Source organism: Lynx rufus, unplaced genomic scaffold, assembly GCF_022079265.1.
Source record: "Lynx rufus isolate CCGP_SWC_20201006 ecotype Redwood Valley unplaced genomic scaffold, mLynRuf1.p SCAF_11, whole genome shotgun sequence".
Classification (NCBI taxonomy): Eukaryota; Metazoa; Chordata; class Mammalia; order Carnivora; family Felidae; genus Lynx; species Lynx rufus.
This window is the reverse complement of record NW_025814825.1, coordinates 12,763,343-12,778,163: the sequence shown is the minus strand read 5'-3', so window position 1 is coordinate 12,778,163 and position 14,821 is coordinate 12,763,343. Positions and strand designations below refer to the sequence as shown.

The window sequence follows — 14,821 nt, the reverse complement described above, 5'->3', positions numbered from 1 at the left end:
TGCCGTAGATCAGAAGCAGGGGAATGGGCCCTGCCGGCCTGCTCAGCAACCCAGAGCTGAAGCTCAAAGTCCTTGTGTTAGCGCCACACCAAGCCTCACCTGTTTGCCCAGGCCCCCCACGCCCCGGGGAACTCCACTTGTTGGATGAGACACTGGCCGTCGCGGCTTCATTTCCTGAGGGTTGTCAGAAAGGCCGGATGAGGAGATGAGCACAAGGTGGGTGCTGGTGGGAGGGGAGAGCAGAGGGGACCCGTGACCACAGCTGGAGGGGCGGGGCAGGAAGCAGAAGTGATGTGAACGGTGGCTTGGGTGATGAGCTGTGTGGTGAGCCTCCCCGGGGGCTGACACCACCATTTCAGGAGCCTCTCGTCGGGGAGACAGTGTCTGTGGGGGAGCGTCTCAACACAGGACTCCAGGTAGGGAGGAAGGTGGGTGGCAGGGAGGCTGGGAGCCCCCGGATGGGGATGGAGAGGCGCGGGAGTGAGGCCACTCTGTCCGGGGAGGAGCCTGATGGAGCAGGAAGTGCCGGGACCCGCGAGACTGTGCTCTGTCACTGACTCGCCGAGCGTCCTCACGCCCACTCTGGGCCTCAGTTTCCTCATATAGGAAACGGAGAGGTTACAAGGCATCGTCCGTAAGGCCCCGTCCAATGCTGACGGGGAGAGCCGCTCAGAAAGCTGGAATGAGGCTCCCTGGGAGAGAATACGAGGAGGACCGGGATGGAGACGGAGCTCCGTGGATTAAGGTTACGAACCGTACGGGCCTCCTAAGTGGGATGTCCCGAGGGCCTTTGAAAGATTGCCCTTCTCCCATTTATCCCTCTGGGGCCGGAACCCCACCACCCCAGTGACTCCTGTGGGTGAGTCCCCATGTTTCAGAGGAGCTGGGGTCCCTGGCAGGTGCTGGAAGGGACAGGCCTCTGAGGCGTCCAGTTTGGATAGGGGTAGGGCCTGGAGACCCCGGATTACAAACAGGTCCACCTCAAAACAGGGAAGAAGCTTCTAGCTTATGGTTGTCTGATAGGAGGCAACACATAGGTAGCTCGCATACACTGCCTGAGTGCCCCAGGGCAAGGCGATGCCAAAGGACGTGTGGACGCCAGGAGATCTGGAGAGGGGACTTGCCGGGCCTCCCCACACAGGATGGGAGGGCATAGGCACATCCGAATTCAGGCTGCCGCTCTCCCATGAAGCTCGAGAGTGGACCGCAAAGGGAAGGTGGGGAGAATAAGGGCAGTGCGTTTTTTCTTATCCAATCCCATTAAGGGTCTTGTGGGAGAGAGACAGACAGACAGACAGAGAGTGGGAGAGGTGGGGCGGGAAAAACATGCTTGTTCTGGGGCCCACATGACACTTCTCCAGAATCCGGGCTTCTTTAGGGTCCCAGGTCCCTCCCCAAGTTTGCTATATCTACTCTCTGTCCCCTCCTCTGCGTGCAGAGCCCCGTCCCCACAAGCAGCATCTGTGGTCCTGGGGACAAAGCCATCAATCTGGATCCCCCGTTAGGCCTTAAACAATGAAACCCTAGCAAGGGGCTCCTCCTGGCTGTGTGACCTCGGGCGCGTCACCTCCCATCCTGGGCCCATCCGTACACGTGGGGGATGGGCCAGGTCTGCAAAGGTCATCGCGGCTCGGACACTCAGTCACTCCGGAGACAGCGCGTTCCCTCTCCATCCCATACAGCCTGACAGTTCACCCTCCGTACCTCTGCCCACAGCTTCCCGAAGCCCAGACGCCCCCGTCTCCACAGCTCCATGGGTGCCTGTGTGCTCCTGCCGGGCCTCCTCCTCCTGCTGCTGCCCCGCCCCGCCCCGGCCCCCTGCCACACGGCCGCCCGCTCCGAGTGCCGCCGCAACCGTCCGTTTGTGCCCGGCTCAATGCTGGCTGGGGAGGGCGTGGACGTGACCAGTCTCAGGCGCTCGGGCTCCTTCCCGGTGGACACAGAGAGCTTCCTGCGGCCCGACGGCACCTGCACTCTCTGCCACAACGTCCTGAAGCGGGGCGCCCTTCAGCGCCTCCCTCTGGCACTGACTGACTGGCGCGCCCAGGGCTCAGGCTGCCAGCGCCAAGTGGTCAGGGCCAAGGCCAGTTCCACCGAGGCCGTGGCCAGGGAAGCAGCCAGCAACATCCGCAACGACTGGCGGGTGGGGCTGGACGTGTCTCCCAAACCCAGCGCCAACGTGCATGTGACCGTGGCTGGCTCGCACTCCCACATGGCCAACTTCGCGGCCCAGAAGACCTTCCACGACCAGTACAGCTTCAGCACTGACTTGGTGGAGTGTCGCTTCTACAGGTGAGAGCCGCGGGGGGTGGGGGCTGGGGGGTGGTGAGAAGGGGCTTGGGAAAAGGTGTGGGAAACTCAGAGTGGTCTGGGAGCCCTGGAATGGTGGCGGGGGGAACTCGGCGGGGGAACCTGCACACTGGCTGGTACGGTGCCCTCGGGCCTCCTCCCCGATGACCCTGAACAGGAAGAGCCCCGGGAGAGAACAAGCGGAGAAGAAGCAAGCAAGGCCATGCTAAGACGTCCAACACGGTGCCATTCAGATCTACTGAGTCCCCTCTGTCCTGTGGGCAGGAGACCTGGCAGGAGACTTCCCACCGCCGGGCCTCATTCGCACGTTCAGCCACAATTCGTGGCTGTCATGTGTCGGGCTCTGTGCTGGGAAAATGGGCCACGGCACCAAACAACAGCGGTCACAACCCCAGCCCTCAGGGATGTAGGTCCCACACCCCAGAAATGCATGGTCTCCGTGGAGGACCCGAGCCAACCACCCTGGTTCCTCTCACAGTGAGACAGGTGCCATCTTCCCGTGTGGCCAGAGCAGTCAGGCACCCAATCCAGGGGGCAGATGGACAAAGGCCACAGGACTAGTTTCCAAAGCTAGAGGGTCATCATCGGTGCAGCATCGTCACTTTTATAACCAGAAAATAAAAAGGAAAGAAGAAAACCTTATTTTGGAAAGGACACGCAGAAATACCTATACAGCATACCTAGGTTACCAAGGGACAACAGACAGGATGGGCTTCCCCGCCAGCTCACTGGTTCAGAGCTCGGGCTTGGAGCCAGGCCGCCCGGGTTCCAGCTCTCTTTCTACCAGTTCCACGTGACCTTGGGCAACCTTGAGGGATGGCCGAGGGGGAAACTAACCACCGCTGGCCATCTGATGTTTCTCTCTCCCTTTAGCTCTCACCTGGTACACTCTCCCCCACTCCACCCCAATTTCCAGAGGGTCGTCAGAGACCTGCCCCCCGACTTCAACAGCTCCACCGAGGCCGACTACCTCCGGCTCATCTCCAACTACGGCACCCACTTCATCCGGTCCATGGAGCTGGGCGGCCGGATCTCGGCCCTCACCGCCCTGCGCACCTGTGAGCTGGCCCTGGACGGGCTCGGGGCCAAAGAGGTGGAGGACTGCCTGGCCGTCGAGGCCCAGGTCAGCATAAGTGGCCGTGCCGACTCTTCATCGGAATTCAAGGCCTGTGAGGAGAAGAAGAAGCACCACAAGATAACCACCTCCTTCCACCAGGCCTATCGGGAGCGCTTTTCCGAAATAGTTGGTGGCCACCACACCTCCGTAAGTGACCTGCTGTTTGGGGACCAGGCCGGGCCCGAGCAGTTCTCAGCCTGGGTGACCTCGCTGCTGGACAGACCCAGCCTGGTGGACTACACCCTGGAGCCTCTGCATGTGCTCCTGGAGAGCCAGGACCCGCGGCGGGAGGCCCTGCGACAGGCCGTGAGCAAGTACGTGATGGACAGGGCCCGCTGGAAGGACTGTAGCAGGCCTTGCCCCCTGGGGCAGAAGAAGAGCCCCCACAACCCATGCCAGTGTGTCTGCCACGGCTCAGCGGTCACCAACCAGGACTGCTGTCCCCGGCAGAGGGGCCTGGCCCACTTGGAGGTCATGAACTTCCAGGCGTCAGGCCTGTGGGGAGACTCGTTCACTAGGACGGACGCCTACCTGAAGGTCTTCTTTGGAGGCCAGGAGCTGAGAGTGAGCACAGTGTGGAACGATAACAACCCCAAGTGGATGACGCGGCTGGACTTCGGGGACGTGCTCCTGTCCACGGGGGGGCCCCTGAGGGTGCAGGTCTGGGACCAAGACCACGGCTGGGACGATGACCTCCTCGGCACCTGTGACCAGAACCCACAGTCTGGCTTGCACGAGGTGAGGTGTGGCCTGTCCCACGGTCACCTGAGATTCTCCTACCATGCCAAGTGCTTGCCTCACCTGAAGGGGGCCACCTGCCTGGAGTATGCCCCCCACGGGCTTCTGGGGGAGCTTCCCGGAAACCGGAGTGGGCCGGTGTGGTGAGAAGAGCCAGCCTCGAGAGGACACGTGGGCCTGGCCTGAAGGGGTTCTCACAGACGGAGCCAGGACCGATGCTCATATACCCATTAGATGGAAAACTGAGGCTTACGTCCCCCCCCCCCCCCCGCTGTCCCCCAGTGAAGTGGCTGAATTCACAGGCCGGCCCTGAGACTGCTGTCCAAACTGCCTTAGCCTCCTGATCTTCTCGAGCCCTGGAAATGAGCCGGCGCCAGGCCACCGCTTAGGCCAGGAGCTGGCTAGGAGACTCTTCCTCCCAGGCTACGTGGTATCATTGCACGGCTTCCTTTCGCAGCCCTTGCTGGCGGCCGAGTCCTTCATCGAGTCGGGTCTGACCCTGCCCGCCCCAGCTGCTCTCCTTGGTCTGTCGTCTTTACGCGCCAAGCTTTGCCCCTCCGGCAAATCAAGGGCCGTCTGGACCTGCCTCATGCGTGCACAGCCTGACAGAGGACTAAGAAACATGACGTGACGTTGACCACGACGGTGACGGTTGTGGCAGAGGGGAGGATGGGGCCCGAACGTGGCCCTGGAGACCAACTTCCACATCAGCAATCCTCTAGGACAGGCGGCTCGCCCTGGGGCAGGTTTCCACTTTGGTTGGAAATGGGGGGGGGGAACCCAAAGAGTTTGCTTCCCTCGTAACTCTTAATTCAAGAAACAGCAGCACAAGCTCAGTGATCAGAGGCAACAGACGCTCAGGTCCCGGCCGGGAGGCATCAGGAAATGGCGAGGACCAGGTGGAGCTGAAGAGCAAATGCTTTATCTAGAGGGGGCCGGAGGCTGTGTGCCCGCCAAGCATCCCTGTGTAGGAACGTGAGTCCGGGCCTGGCAGGTCCTCCAGTTTCTGAAAGCAACCAGAAACCCCAACTTCACTTCTTTGATTGTTGGCAATGCATCTCCCTTTGTAAAAATAAACCCAGGGGCGCCCGCGTGGCTCAGTCGGTTGAGCGTCCGACTTCGGCTCAGGTCATGATCTCGCGGTCCGTGAGTTCGAGCCCCGCGTCGGGCTCTGCGCTGACAGCTCGGAGCCTGGAGCCTGCTTCGGGTTCTGTGTCTCCCTCTCTCTCTGCTCCTCCCCCGCTCGTGCTCTGTCTCTCTCTCTCTCTCTCTGTCTCCTTCAAAAATAAAGAAGCAATAAAAATAAAAATAAACCTACAGGGCCAAACATGGCCCAAGCCAAAGAGAACATGTGTGTGGGCCATGATTGACCCAGAGCCGTCGGTTTGAAAACTGTAATTTCAACAGAACCCATTGGAAAGGCGGAGGGCTCTCTCTCGCCTGTCGCACAGTTCGAGGGGAGAAGGCGGTGGTTCCAACAAGGTGGTGGCCGAGGCTTCCTGGCCTTGGCGTCCGGTAAGCCCCAGAGTCTCCGGTTGCACCGTCGAATGAAGTGGTCTTTGTTTCGGGCGCCTGGGACACAGGCCTTATAGAACACGGGCCCTCGGGGGTGGGTGGCAAGATCCCTGCCTCCCAGAATTAGCAGGATTTGGCTGTGCGGGGCGGCTGTCAGAGGGGCTCAGATTTGCTGGCACGGCCTCCTGACTCTCTTTGAAACTCCCTACAAATGAAGCCCTTTGAGGTTTGGGTGGACCTGTACTCTCAAAAGCTCAGCAGTGACATCACTCTCACCCTGGGTCCCCGAGTAGGGCAGGAGGGACTGGCTGGTTCTGAAAGCCTGGTGGAAGCCAACATTTTTACACCTTTCCGTTCACAGCCACACACACAAACAAGAGCACCAGAAAAATCTTGAAACGTCATGCTGGCTGCTGCACTAATTGAAAATAAACACGGGTGTGGGCCGTACCCCTTGGGGAGAGCCGGGGCAGGGCAGGCCCGGCCCAGGGGACAGCCCCAACCAAAGAGGGGAGACTTGTTTACGTGCCCACATGATCACTGACCTCCAGCAATCCCTTTGTTCCCTGGGCCTGGGTTTCCCCAAAAGGACACTCTTCATTTGACTCCCATCTTAGGATGCTTTGGCAGGGGGCCACGAGCCTTTCTAGAAGGTCGGTGCCACATAAAGGGTACTGAGAGGTTATCTTGCTAACCCTCCTGGTTTTGCACATAGGGATGCTGAGACCCAGAGGGAGGGACGGAACCGTGGTTACGGAAGTTCCTGGCAGAGCCGGGGCTCTGAGTCCCAGGCACGCACAGCTTTGGAGAGACTGGTGAAAAGGTGTGGGATGACCAAGGACGAGGAACGGCCCGATGTTGTTGAGGGGCAGCTCTGGTACCCTCAGCCCTAATTCAAGACCCACTATGACATTGTTCACCTCTACCCCCACGCAGACAATGGGAGACTGTCACACCTGAGGCCACTTGTTCGTTCCGGAGATTCTGTGCCGTGCCAGATAGCTTCCGTTTGTCCTTCTGAGGTTCTGTCCCCACGCCGTCACCCTGCTCTGGCCCGGGACGCCGATCTGTCTGCACTGTCTGTCAGTGGGCAGGAGATGCGGGCACGGAGAGTGCGTTTGCTCCCCTCCCCCGTGAGGTGGCCATGGGCTAGCCGGGTCACTCCTCCTCCTCAGGAGGCCTCTGCCTGCCCCCTCTTTCTGGGTTCCAGCAACCACACCCTCTCTCATCCTTCAGACCTCCACCGGACTAATCCTGAGTTGTCACACTAGGCTTGTGCTTCTCCACAGCTCCCCACACCTTTGTAAACGGGCCCTTTATGAACAGACCTTCCGGAAATTATTATAATTTGAATTTGCCATCGGCTTCTGCTATGGTCTAAATGTTTGTGTCCCCTCAACTATGCTGAAATCATAGTCCCTGAGGTGATTGGGGGGGGGGGGGGGGCTTTGGGAGGGAACATGAGTGGAAATAGAGCCCCTACCAAAGAAGCCCCAAGATCCCAGGCCCTTCTACCGTCTGAGGGCACATGAGAACGTGCTCTCTACAAACAGAAAACGGGCCCAACCGAATCCACCAGCACCTTGAGCTGAGACTTCCAGACTCCGGAACCGTGAGATGTAGATTTCTCCTGTTTGTAAGCCACCCGGTCTGTGGGATTTGATCGCAGAGAAGAGAAGCGAGCCACTCCCACTCCCTGCGGCTGAAAATGCCTGATTCTTGCTTCCCCATCGTCCTCTGCAGCTAGGAAAGGACACGTAACGGGACTTGTGGGATGCACCCGCCCCCCGTGTGGGGTCCTGGCAGAAGCAGAAGTGAGCCTAGGATTTGCAACCAGGTGATTTATGTGACAGACAAATCTCAGGAAGCCTGGCTGGGGTGGGGGGGGGGGGGAGGGCGGCCCACATTCAGCAAGTGGCCAATGAACACACACCTCAGGGTCATCCCAGCTCGGGGTGGAGGGAGGTGGACATCAGGACACCATCTCCCATCGGTCATTGGTTAGAGCTAAATTCCTTTTCTACTAATTTCACCCAGACCCAGCATCTCTTTTTGGCCAATAAAAACCCTGGTTGATGACACGGCATCCTGTCTTCTCCCCTGGCTACTCCAACCCCCCCATCCCCTTTCCCAGCCTCCCGCCCGCCCCATTCTGCTGGCCCAGCCTTAGAAGCACTGCTCAATTGTCCCCAGCACCTCCCTCCCCCTTCCCAAGGGCATGGAGCACCGAAGGGCTGGGACCGTCCACAGGCCCCATCGTTTCACGGATGGTTATAGACAGGGTTACGGAGCACCGTCTGGAAATCGGGTCCCGTCCACCAGCCACGCACAGCGTCTGGCCTCTTCCGGCCTGTCTGATGGGGGAGACAGATGTGGACATGAAGGACGGTAGGGGGAGCAGGCTGGCATCCAGCTGGGGGGGGGGGGGCTCAGCTGCATTGCCTTTCTCTCATGCCCCCTCTTAGGCCCCGGTGATCTCTCCTAAGACCGGAGGCTGGCGCTGAGCACGGCCCAGTTTTTGCTTGTTTTTTTCTTTTTTAAACGATTCCTTTACAGCACTTCATCTCCCTGCAGACACCTGCGTGGTCCCTGAGGTGTGGCCCTGCTGCCCTGGAGGCTGAGTCAGGGTCTGGCGTGTGTGAGCCCACGGGGACCTGCTGGAGAACAGGCAGTGGGGGGGGGGGGGAAGGGGAGGGTGGCGGGGAGGGCCCTGGGCGAGGTGCAGGGCCCTTGCAGTTCTGAGAGGCTGCACATCCTCTCCCCAGTGTTGATCCCACCACGTCTGCCACCAAGACCGGGCATTTCCTCACGCTGACCTTTGTCCCCTGGTACTCATCACCACAGCCTCTCCGGGACAGCAACATCTCCTGGACGTGTCTTCCTGCAGCCTCTTCACTGATCGCTGGGCTCCTGTCCGCTCCTCGGGGCCAACCCCCCCCCCCCCACAGCCGCCCTGGAGCGGGCACCCAGCCCACGTTCCCGTGGCCCACGGCTCTGCCGGAGGGCCCACTGCACCTGCCCCCTGGAGAAGCCAGAGGTGCTCGGGGCCCGTGTCCAAGCACCACCCATCCCAGAACAGCTTTCACCCAACGGCCGATGGGAAGCAGGTGGCGTATAAATGGTCCAGCTCCCTCGCGGCCGGTCGGGGCGACATGTTCTACGCCGACTCCCAGGGTTCCCCAGCAGGGTTAAGCTGCCATGGCCACAGCGGTGACTTGCCTCACCACCTATGGCTGGCCTCCTTCCCGGTCTCAATTCCTCCTTCTCCAATGGGTATTTTCTGGAATCGCCTCTCCATATAAACTACCTGCCTGGGAATCCCTGTCTCAAGGTGTGCCTCTGGAGAAACCAGCTGAGACACACATCTGATTACATCATCGCTTTGCTTAAAACTCTTCATGGGGGACCTGGGTGGCTCAGTCGGTTGAGCGTCCGTCAGGCTCTTGGGCTCGGCTCAGGTCATGATCTCACAGGTCTGTGAGTTCGAGCCCCACGTCGGGCTTTGTGCTGATGGTGCAGAGCCTGCTTGGGATTCTGTCTCCCTCTCTCTCTGTCCCTCCCCTGCTCTCGCTCTCTCCCTCTCACTCAAAAATAAATAAATAAACTTAAAAAAATCTAAAAAGAAAATATCTTTAAAACTCTTCACTCGCTCTCTGTGGGGCCCAGACTCGCTAACAAGTCCCACATGCTGACCTCGCTCTCAACTCTGCCCTCGCCCTGTATCACTGAGCTTACTGCTTCCTCTCCTGGCCATGCTCTCTCTAGCCCTTCCCACATGCTGCCTCCTCTTTCTGGAACTCGTCTCTACCCTAGGTCCTTCTCAGCCTTCAGGGTTCAGTTTCAAAGGTAGTTTCTGGTACATCTGGAGGGCTCAGTCGGTTAAGCATACAACTTTGGCTCAGGTCAGGATCTCACGGTTCATGAGTTTGAGCCCGCCATCGAGCTCCACAGTGACGGTGCAGAGCCTGCTGGGATTTTCCCTCTCTTTCTCTGTCTCTCTCTGCCCCTTCCATGCTTTCTCTCTCAAAAATAAATTAACTAAAAAAAAAAAAAAAAAAAAAAAAAAAGGTAGTTTCATCCAGGAAGCCTTCCCTGGCTTCCAGGTCTAGGTCACGGCCCACTGTAAGGGCAACGGCCATTTCTATCTTAGTCACAGTTGAATCAACCCGTCCAGCACCTGGCGTAAGTTTGATGCCTGGAAAATACTGGATGGATGATCAGCGGCATAAATGAACGAATAAGCAAATGAAACCCGCCAGTCTTCCCGCCTATGCTTGAACTCTCCCAGAGGCAGGAGGCTCATCACCTCTAGAGGTAGCTGCTCTACACTGTGAGCTGTCACATCACACATGTATCACCTCCAGTCTTAGTAGCGGATCAGGGTTTCTGGATGTCTAAAGCCTCTGTCCGCGGCTCGGTCGGGCAGAAGAACCAACCCCTAGGCTGGTTCCAGTGCCGGCAGTGGCTGCCCTTACCCTTCCCTCTGTGAGGCTGCCATGAAAGGATCACACACCGCCCGGTGGCCCAGCCGACCCCTCTCTGATAGTGACAACACAAACGAGAGCCTGGAAGTAAGTTGATGGGTAGCCCTTCCCTGTATGCACCCAGGCCTCTCACTTCTCAGCGGCCCCAGGCACACCTGAGCCGGCTCCGGCCGGGTAGTTCTTTCTCCGGGCACAGCTGGTGCCCACTCGGCCGAGGCAGGTTGTGACCCCAGAAGGGGAGACCCGCCCCTTTAACCTGCTCGTGGGATCCCTCTCCACGCCCCCCCTGCCACCCTGCTGCCTGATGAGGCCTTTTCCAGCCGAGGTTGCCACAGCCACACACAGGCAGGGGCCAGACCGGGCACCTGCCTGGCTTGGCACCGTCCGGGATTGGGAGAGTGGGCCTGGTGAGCTGAGAGTCTCACGGGGCGGGTGGGATTAGCGTCACACACAAAGAGAGATCAACCCCCATTACGGACAGGACCCCCGAGAGCAGCCAAGCCAGGCCACAAAATGAAATGATCTCAGCCACGCATTGACCCCAGGCTAGCCAGAAACCTGTCACATGAACCTTGAATTTGAGCCGAGCCTGAGCCCCAACCTCAATCCCTTCTCTGTAGTACACCGTGATCACACAAACCGCCCCCCTCCAGATCCCGGGGCCCCCGGCTGTAAAACAGGGGCCAGAACACTGGTTTCTGCACCACTTTCCAGATTGGATGGAGGCGGGGGGGGGGGGGGGTGGCGCTGGCCCCGGCCCTCGGTGGGCATGGCCGGGTGGGCCCAACACCCCGAATGCCCCTGGGCGCACCCCTTGAGCACCACCTTCCCCATGCTTGGAAGAAGCCCTGCCTGGCCTGCCTTCCTCTTTCCAGAGACCCAGCCGGCCGGCCCCAGAACGGCTGCTGTTATTTTGCGGGCTGCACTGGAATCTGTTTCCTGCGGGGCTCCCACTGTACATCTGGGCTCACAGTTAATCTGCACAACAGCTGGTTCCCAGCTTCCTCTTAAAAGGGCAGTGACGTCAGCTCACTGGCAGGACACCGGCTTTGCCCCTGGGAAGCCCAAACTCCCCGTGGGACTCAACCATCCCGCAACGAGGCTGACCTCCCCCCTCTCCTCCCCGAGATCATCTTTGTCCCCCTTTCATCCCGTCCACATTCGCAGGAATCAGCACCTCTAGGACTGGGGACCTTTGCCCAAGGTCCTGCCACTCACTGGCAGAGAAGGTGACCCAGCAGGGGCATCGTGGCCATCCACGCCTATGCTTCTCCCACAGCAATGGGGGGGACTTCACGTGATTTTGTTTTGTAGAGCCACCTTCCAGGATAGGGTAACTGAGACCTCCCTGCCTTTCCTTGCCTCTTCGCTTCCATTCTTTTTCCCTCACCAACACCACAAATGAAAGGCTAATAAGTAACGTTCTTGAGCGCTTACTGTGGGGTTTTAAGGAGCAGACACATATTAGTGAGTTAATCTGTCCAGCAACCCGTGAGGTGGACGCACGAATCCCCATCTTAGAAACGACGGATCCCAGAGAGCCCAGGGCCTTCCCCTCACCCTGTTCCGCACCTGCTCCACTTGCGCCATGGTCTGACTCCCGAAAGGTCGAGAGTGTGTTCAGAACAGTCTCAACAAGCATCTTCATGCGTCACAGGGGCCGAAGAGGACCCACTTTCGGGGGCTGCTCTCGGGGGACGCACCTCTGTGTGCCACTCGCTTGTTTAAAATGTCATAAAATAGGGGCGCCTGGGTGGCTCAGTCGGTTAAGCATCCGACTTCAGCTCAGGTCATGATCTCGCGGTCCGTGAGTTCGAGCCCCGCGTCGGGCTCTGGGCTGATGGCTCGGAGCCTGGAGCCTGCTTCCAATTCTGTGTCTCCCTCTCTCTCTCTGCCCCTCCCCCGTTCATGCTCTGTCTCTCTCTATCCTAAAAATAAATAAACGTTAAAAAAATTTTTTTAAAAAGTCATAAAATATATATAGCATCGTATTCACCACTTTTTCTTAATGTTTATTTTTGAGAGAGAGAGCATGAATGGGAGAGAGGCAGAAAGAGAGGGGGCACAGGGAATCCGAAGCAGCCTCCGGTGCTCAGAGCAGAGAGCCCGATGACAGGGCTCGAACCCACGAACCATGAAATCGTGACCTGAGCCAAAGCTGAACGCTCAACCAACTGAGCCACCCAGGCTCCCCGTGATATCTGTCACTTTAGCCATTTGTAAGTGCACCGTTCGGTGGCATTAACCCGCAACACCCGCGTTAACCTTACACCCGCAACGTCGTGTGAGCCTCCCCTCGACTTATGCTTGGACCTTTTTCATCATCTCCAACAGAAACTCTGTACCCATCAAACCATAACTCCCCCTCCTCCAGCCTCCTGTAACGCCTACCCTATCCCGTGTCTCAGATCTGCCTACTTTAGGAACCTCACATGAATGGGATCGTACTGTGTCTGTCTTCTGTGTCTGGCTCCTGTCGCTACGCAGAATGTTCCCAAGACCCGTCCACCTTAGAGCACGTGTCAGGACTTCATTCCTTTTATGGCCGGATAATATTCCATAGTACGTATGCATCACGTTGTTCATCCAGTCTTCTGTCCCTGGGCACTTGGGTCGTTTCCACTATCGCGAATAACGCTGCTACGAACATCGGGGCGCAAGTATCTGTTTTGAGTCCCTGCTTTCGCTACTTTTGATACATGCCGAGGGGCAGAAATGCCGGGTCACGTGGTTGTTCCACGTTTAACTTTTTGACAACCCACCAGGCTGTTTCCATAGCCTGCCACTAGCCCCTTAGCTAGCCTCTGCCTTGACCTTGCTGTGTTCAAACCAGAACTCGAACACAGATCCAGCTCGGCTGGCCAGCCCCGGGGAGGCCATCCTTACACTCATGGCAGGGCCATGGCAACGCCAAGCATTCCCAGGTGCCAAGAGCCCAGCCCTGCCCGCCACTCCGCCTTCCCCCTGCGGAGCGCTGGGCCCCGCCTGGCAGGGGCAGGGGCACAAAGCTGAACGGGCGGGCACCTGTTCCTGGGCTGCGGGATTCTCTTGCCTAGCATGCTAAGACTTTCTGTCTTATCCTAACAGGCTCTAGAGCCCTATCACAGGCGGGGGGCATATCGCAGGTGCTCAATAAACACTGGTGAGTAAATGAATGAATGAATGTTGATGTCTATTTCTGCCCCTAAAGAGCCAGGGGCAGGTGAGGGAGCAAGGCTCCTGACAAAGCAGGCAAGGAATGCTGAGGCTGGGCTGTGAGTTCCTCCTCCTCACCTTCTGGGGCTCCCCCTGGAGACAGACAGGCCCCCCGTCCCACTGCCCCACGGAGGCATGGGGAGCCGATGTATTTGGAGAAAGGGACTTCCCGCCAGAGCCAGCCGAGGTGCCTCTGGCCTCAGGCATAGGTGCGTAAGAGGCACCAGCTCATAATAAACGTCAAGGCGAGGATGGCATTCTGGGGGGGGGGGGGGTTGCTTTTGCCTTTATCTGCCATTTCTTAGGTGCCTGCTATGGGACAGGCCCTGTGCAAATATGCATTGTTTCATTTCACTTTCCCAAGAGCCCCACTTCACAGATGAGGAAACTGAGGCTAAGGAAGGTGTTATGACTTGTCCAGTGTTCCTCGTTGCCCAGTGCCGGGAAAGGTGGGATTCGAACCAGGGACTGTGCTGCCAATGGTCCAGAGTACGTGTCCTGCTCCTGCCCCCAGCGTCCCCTCCCTGTCTGTCTTCCCTCGGCATCGACCCCTCGGCTACCGCAGACCCGAAGCGGTGCCCACCGCCCTAAATTTCGCCTTTCCTTCCAGCCAGAGCAGAGGGCTCATCGGGGGTTCCCCTCTCCCTCCGGCTCCTCACTCCCTCTGCCCTGGTCCACCTGGCAATGCTAGGTTCTCAGCCTACCCTGGCCGCCCCCTCTGCTCTCCTTGGCATTTGGGAATGATTCCCACAGGCTGCGTATGGCTCTCCGGGGGCCAGAACGAGGGGCATACGTGGTTCCCCTCCCTGGGGCACTCATTGAGCCATACCCTCAGCTCCCTTGGCCGTCCTCTGGAGCAGAAGAGGGTAAGGAAGGCTGGATTGGGAATTCTAGGGAGACTGAAGGAAAAGCAGGGAGCGTGCATGGGCCGAGCCTCTCTCTGAGTGGGGCATCGTCCTGGGCATGTTGACCCCACTCTCTTCCTTCCCACAGGCTGTCCCTCTCCCTCCCAGGAGACTCCCTGCCTCGCTGGAGGCAGCTCAAGGGAGGGGGCCCGGGGGACAGGACTCCAGCCCGGCAAGAGCCCCCCCCCTTCCCACCCCTGACAGAGCAAGCTGGGCAGAGGAGAAGCAGAAAAGCCTGTGTTTAACTGGAGCCGGCAGTCTAAACATCAACATCTGTTCGTGATTTCGAAAACAAAACAAAACTACGGTCTGCAGAACCAGTCCCCAGGGCAGACGAGATGGCAGGGAATTCCATCACTTTGTTAAGAACCCAAACTGCTTTCAAGTCCTTTGGAAACCATTTAAACTGTACAGATGTGCTTATGAAGCAAACTGTGCAAATTAGCTTATAAACTATGAGTGAGTCCTGTGACTCTTGCCTGGTACTCAAGGCAGGTGCTGCAGGGGCCCCAGCCAGGTCATACAGTAGCTTATTCTCAACTATCATTGTAGCATAT

The 14,821-nt window shown here is 58.5% G+C and overlaps 1 protein-coding gene across 2 annotated transcripts; it reads left to right on the top strand.

Annotated features, from left to right (window-relative positions):
* Positions 1–296: 296 nt before the first annotated feature.
* PRF1 (perforin 1) lies at positions 297–5,323 on the top strand. 2 transcript variants are annotated; one of them, XM_047072886.1, is made up of 3 exons: positions 297–416; positions 1,717–2,292; positions 3,184–5,323. In XM_047072886.1, exons 2-3 carry the CDS (start codon positions 1,754–1,756, stop codon positions 4,310–4,312), a joined length of 1,668 nt encoding a protein of 555 aa, XP_046928842.1. In that variant the 5' UTR covers positions 297–416; positions 1,717–1,753; the 3' UTR covers positions 4,313–5,323. The 2 variants fall into 2 exon arrangements, with proteins under 2 accessions (XP_046928842.1, XP_046928841.1); XM_047072885.1 differs by lacking the exon at positions 297–416 and adding an exon at positions 591–745.
* The last annotated feature ends 9,498 nt before the right edge of the window (positions 5,324–14,821 follow it).

Bases quoted from the DNA above. Each gene is read 5' to 3' on its own strand.
- PRF1 (XM_047072885.1), top strand. From the start codon at position 720: ATGGAGACGGAGCTCCGTGGATTAAG. The intron at 746-1,716 runs GTTACGAACCGT...CTCTGCCCACAG, and splicing joins ACGGAGCTCCGTGGATTAAG to CTTCCCGAAGCCCAGACGCC. The intron at 2,293-3,183 runs GTGAGAGCCGCG...CTCTCCCTTTAG, and splicing joins GTGGAGTGTCGCTTCTACAG to CTCTCACCTGGTACACTCTC.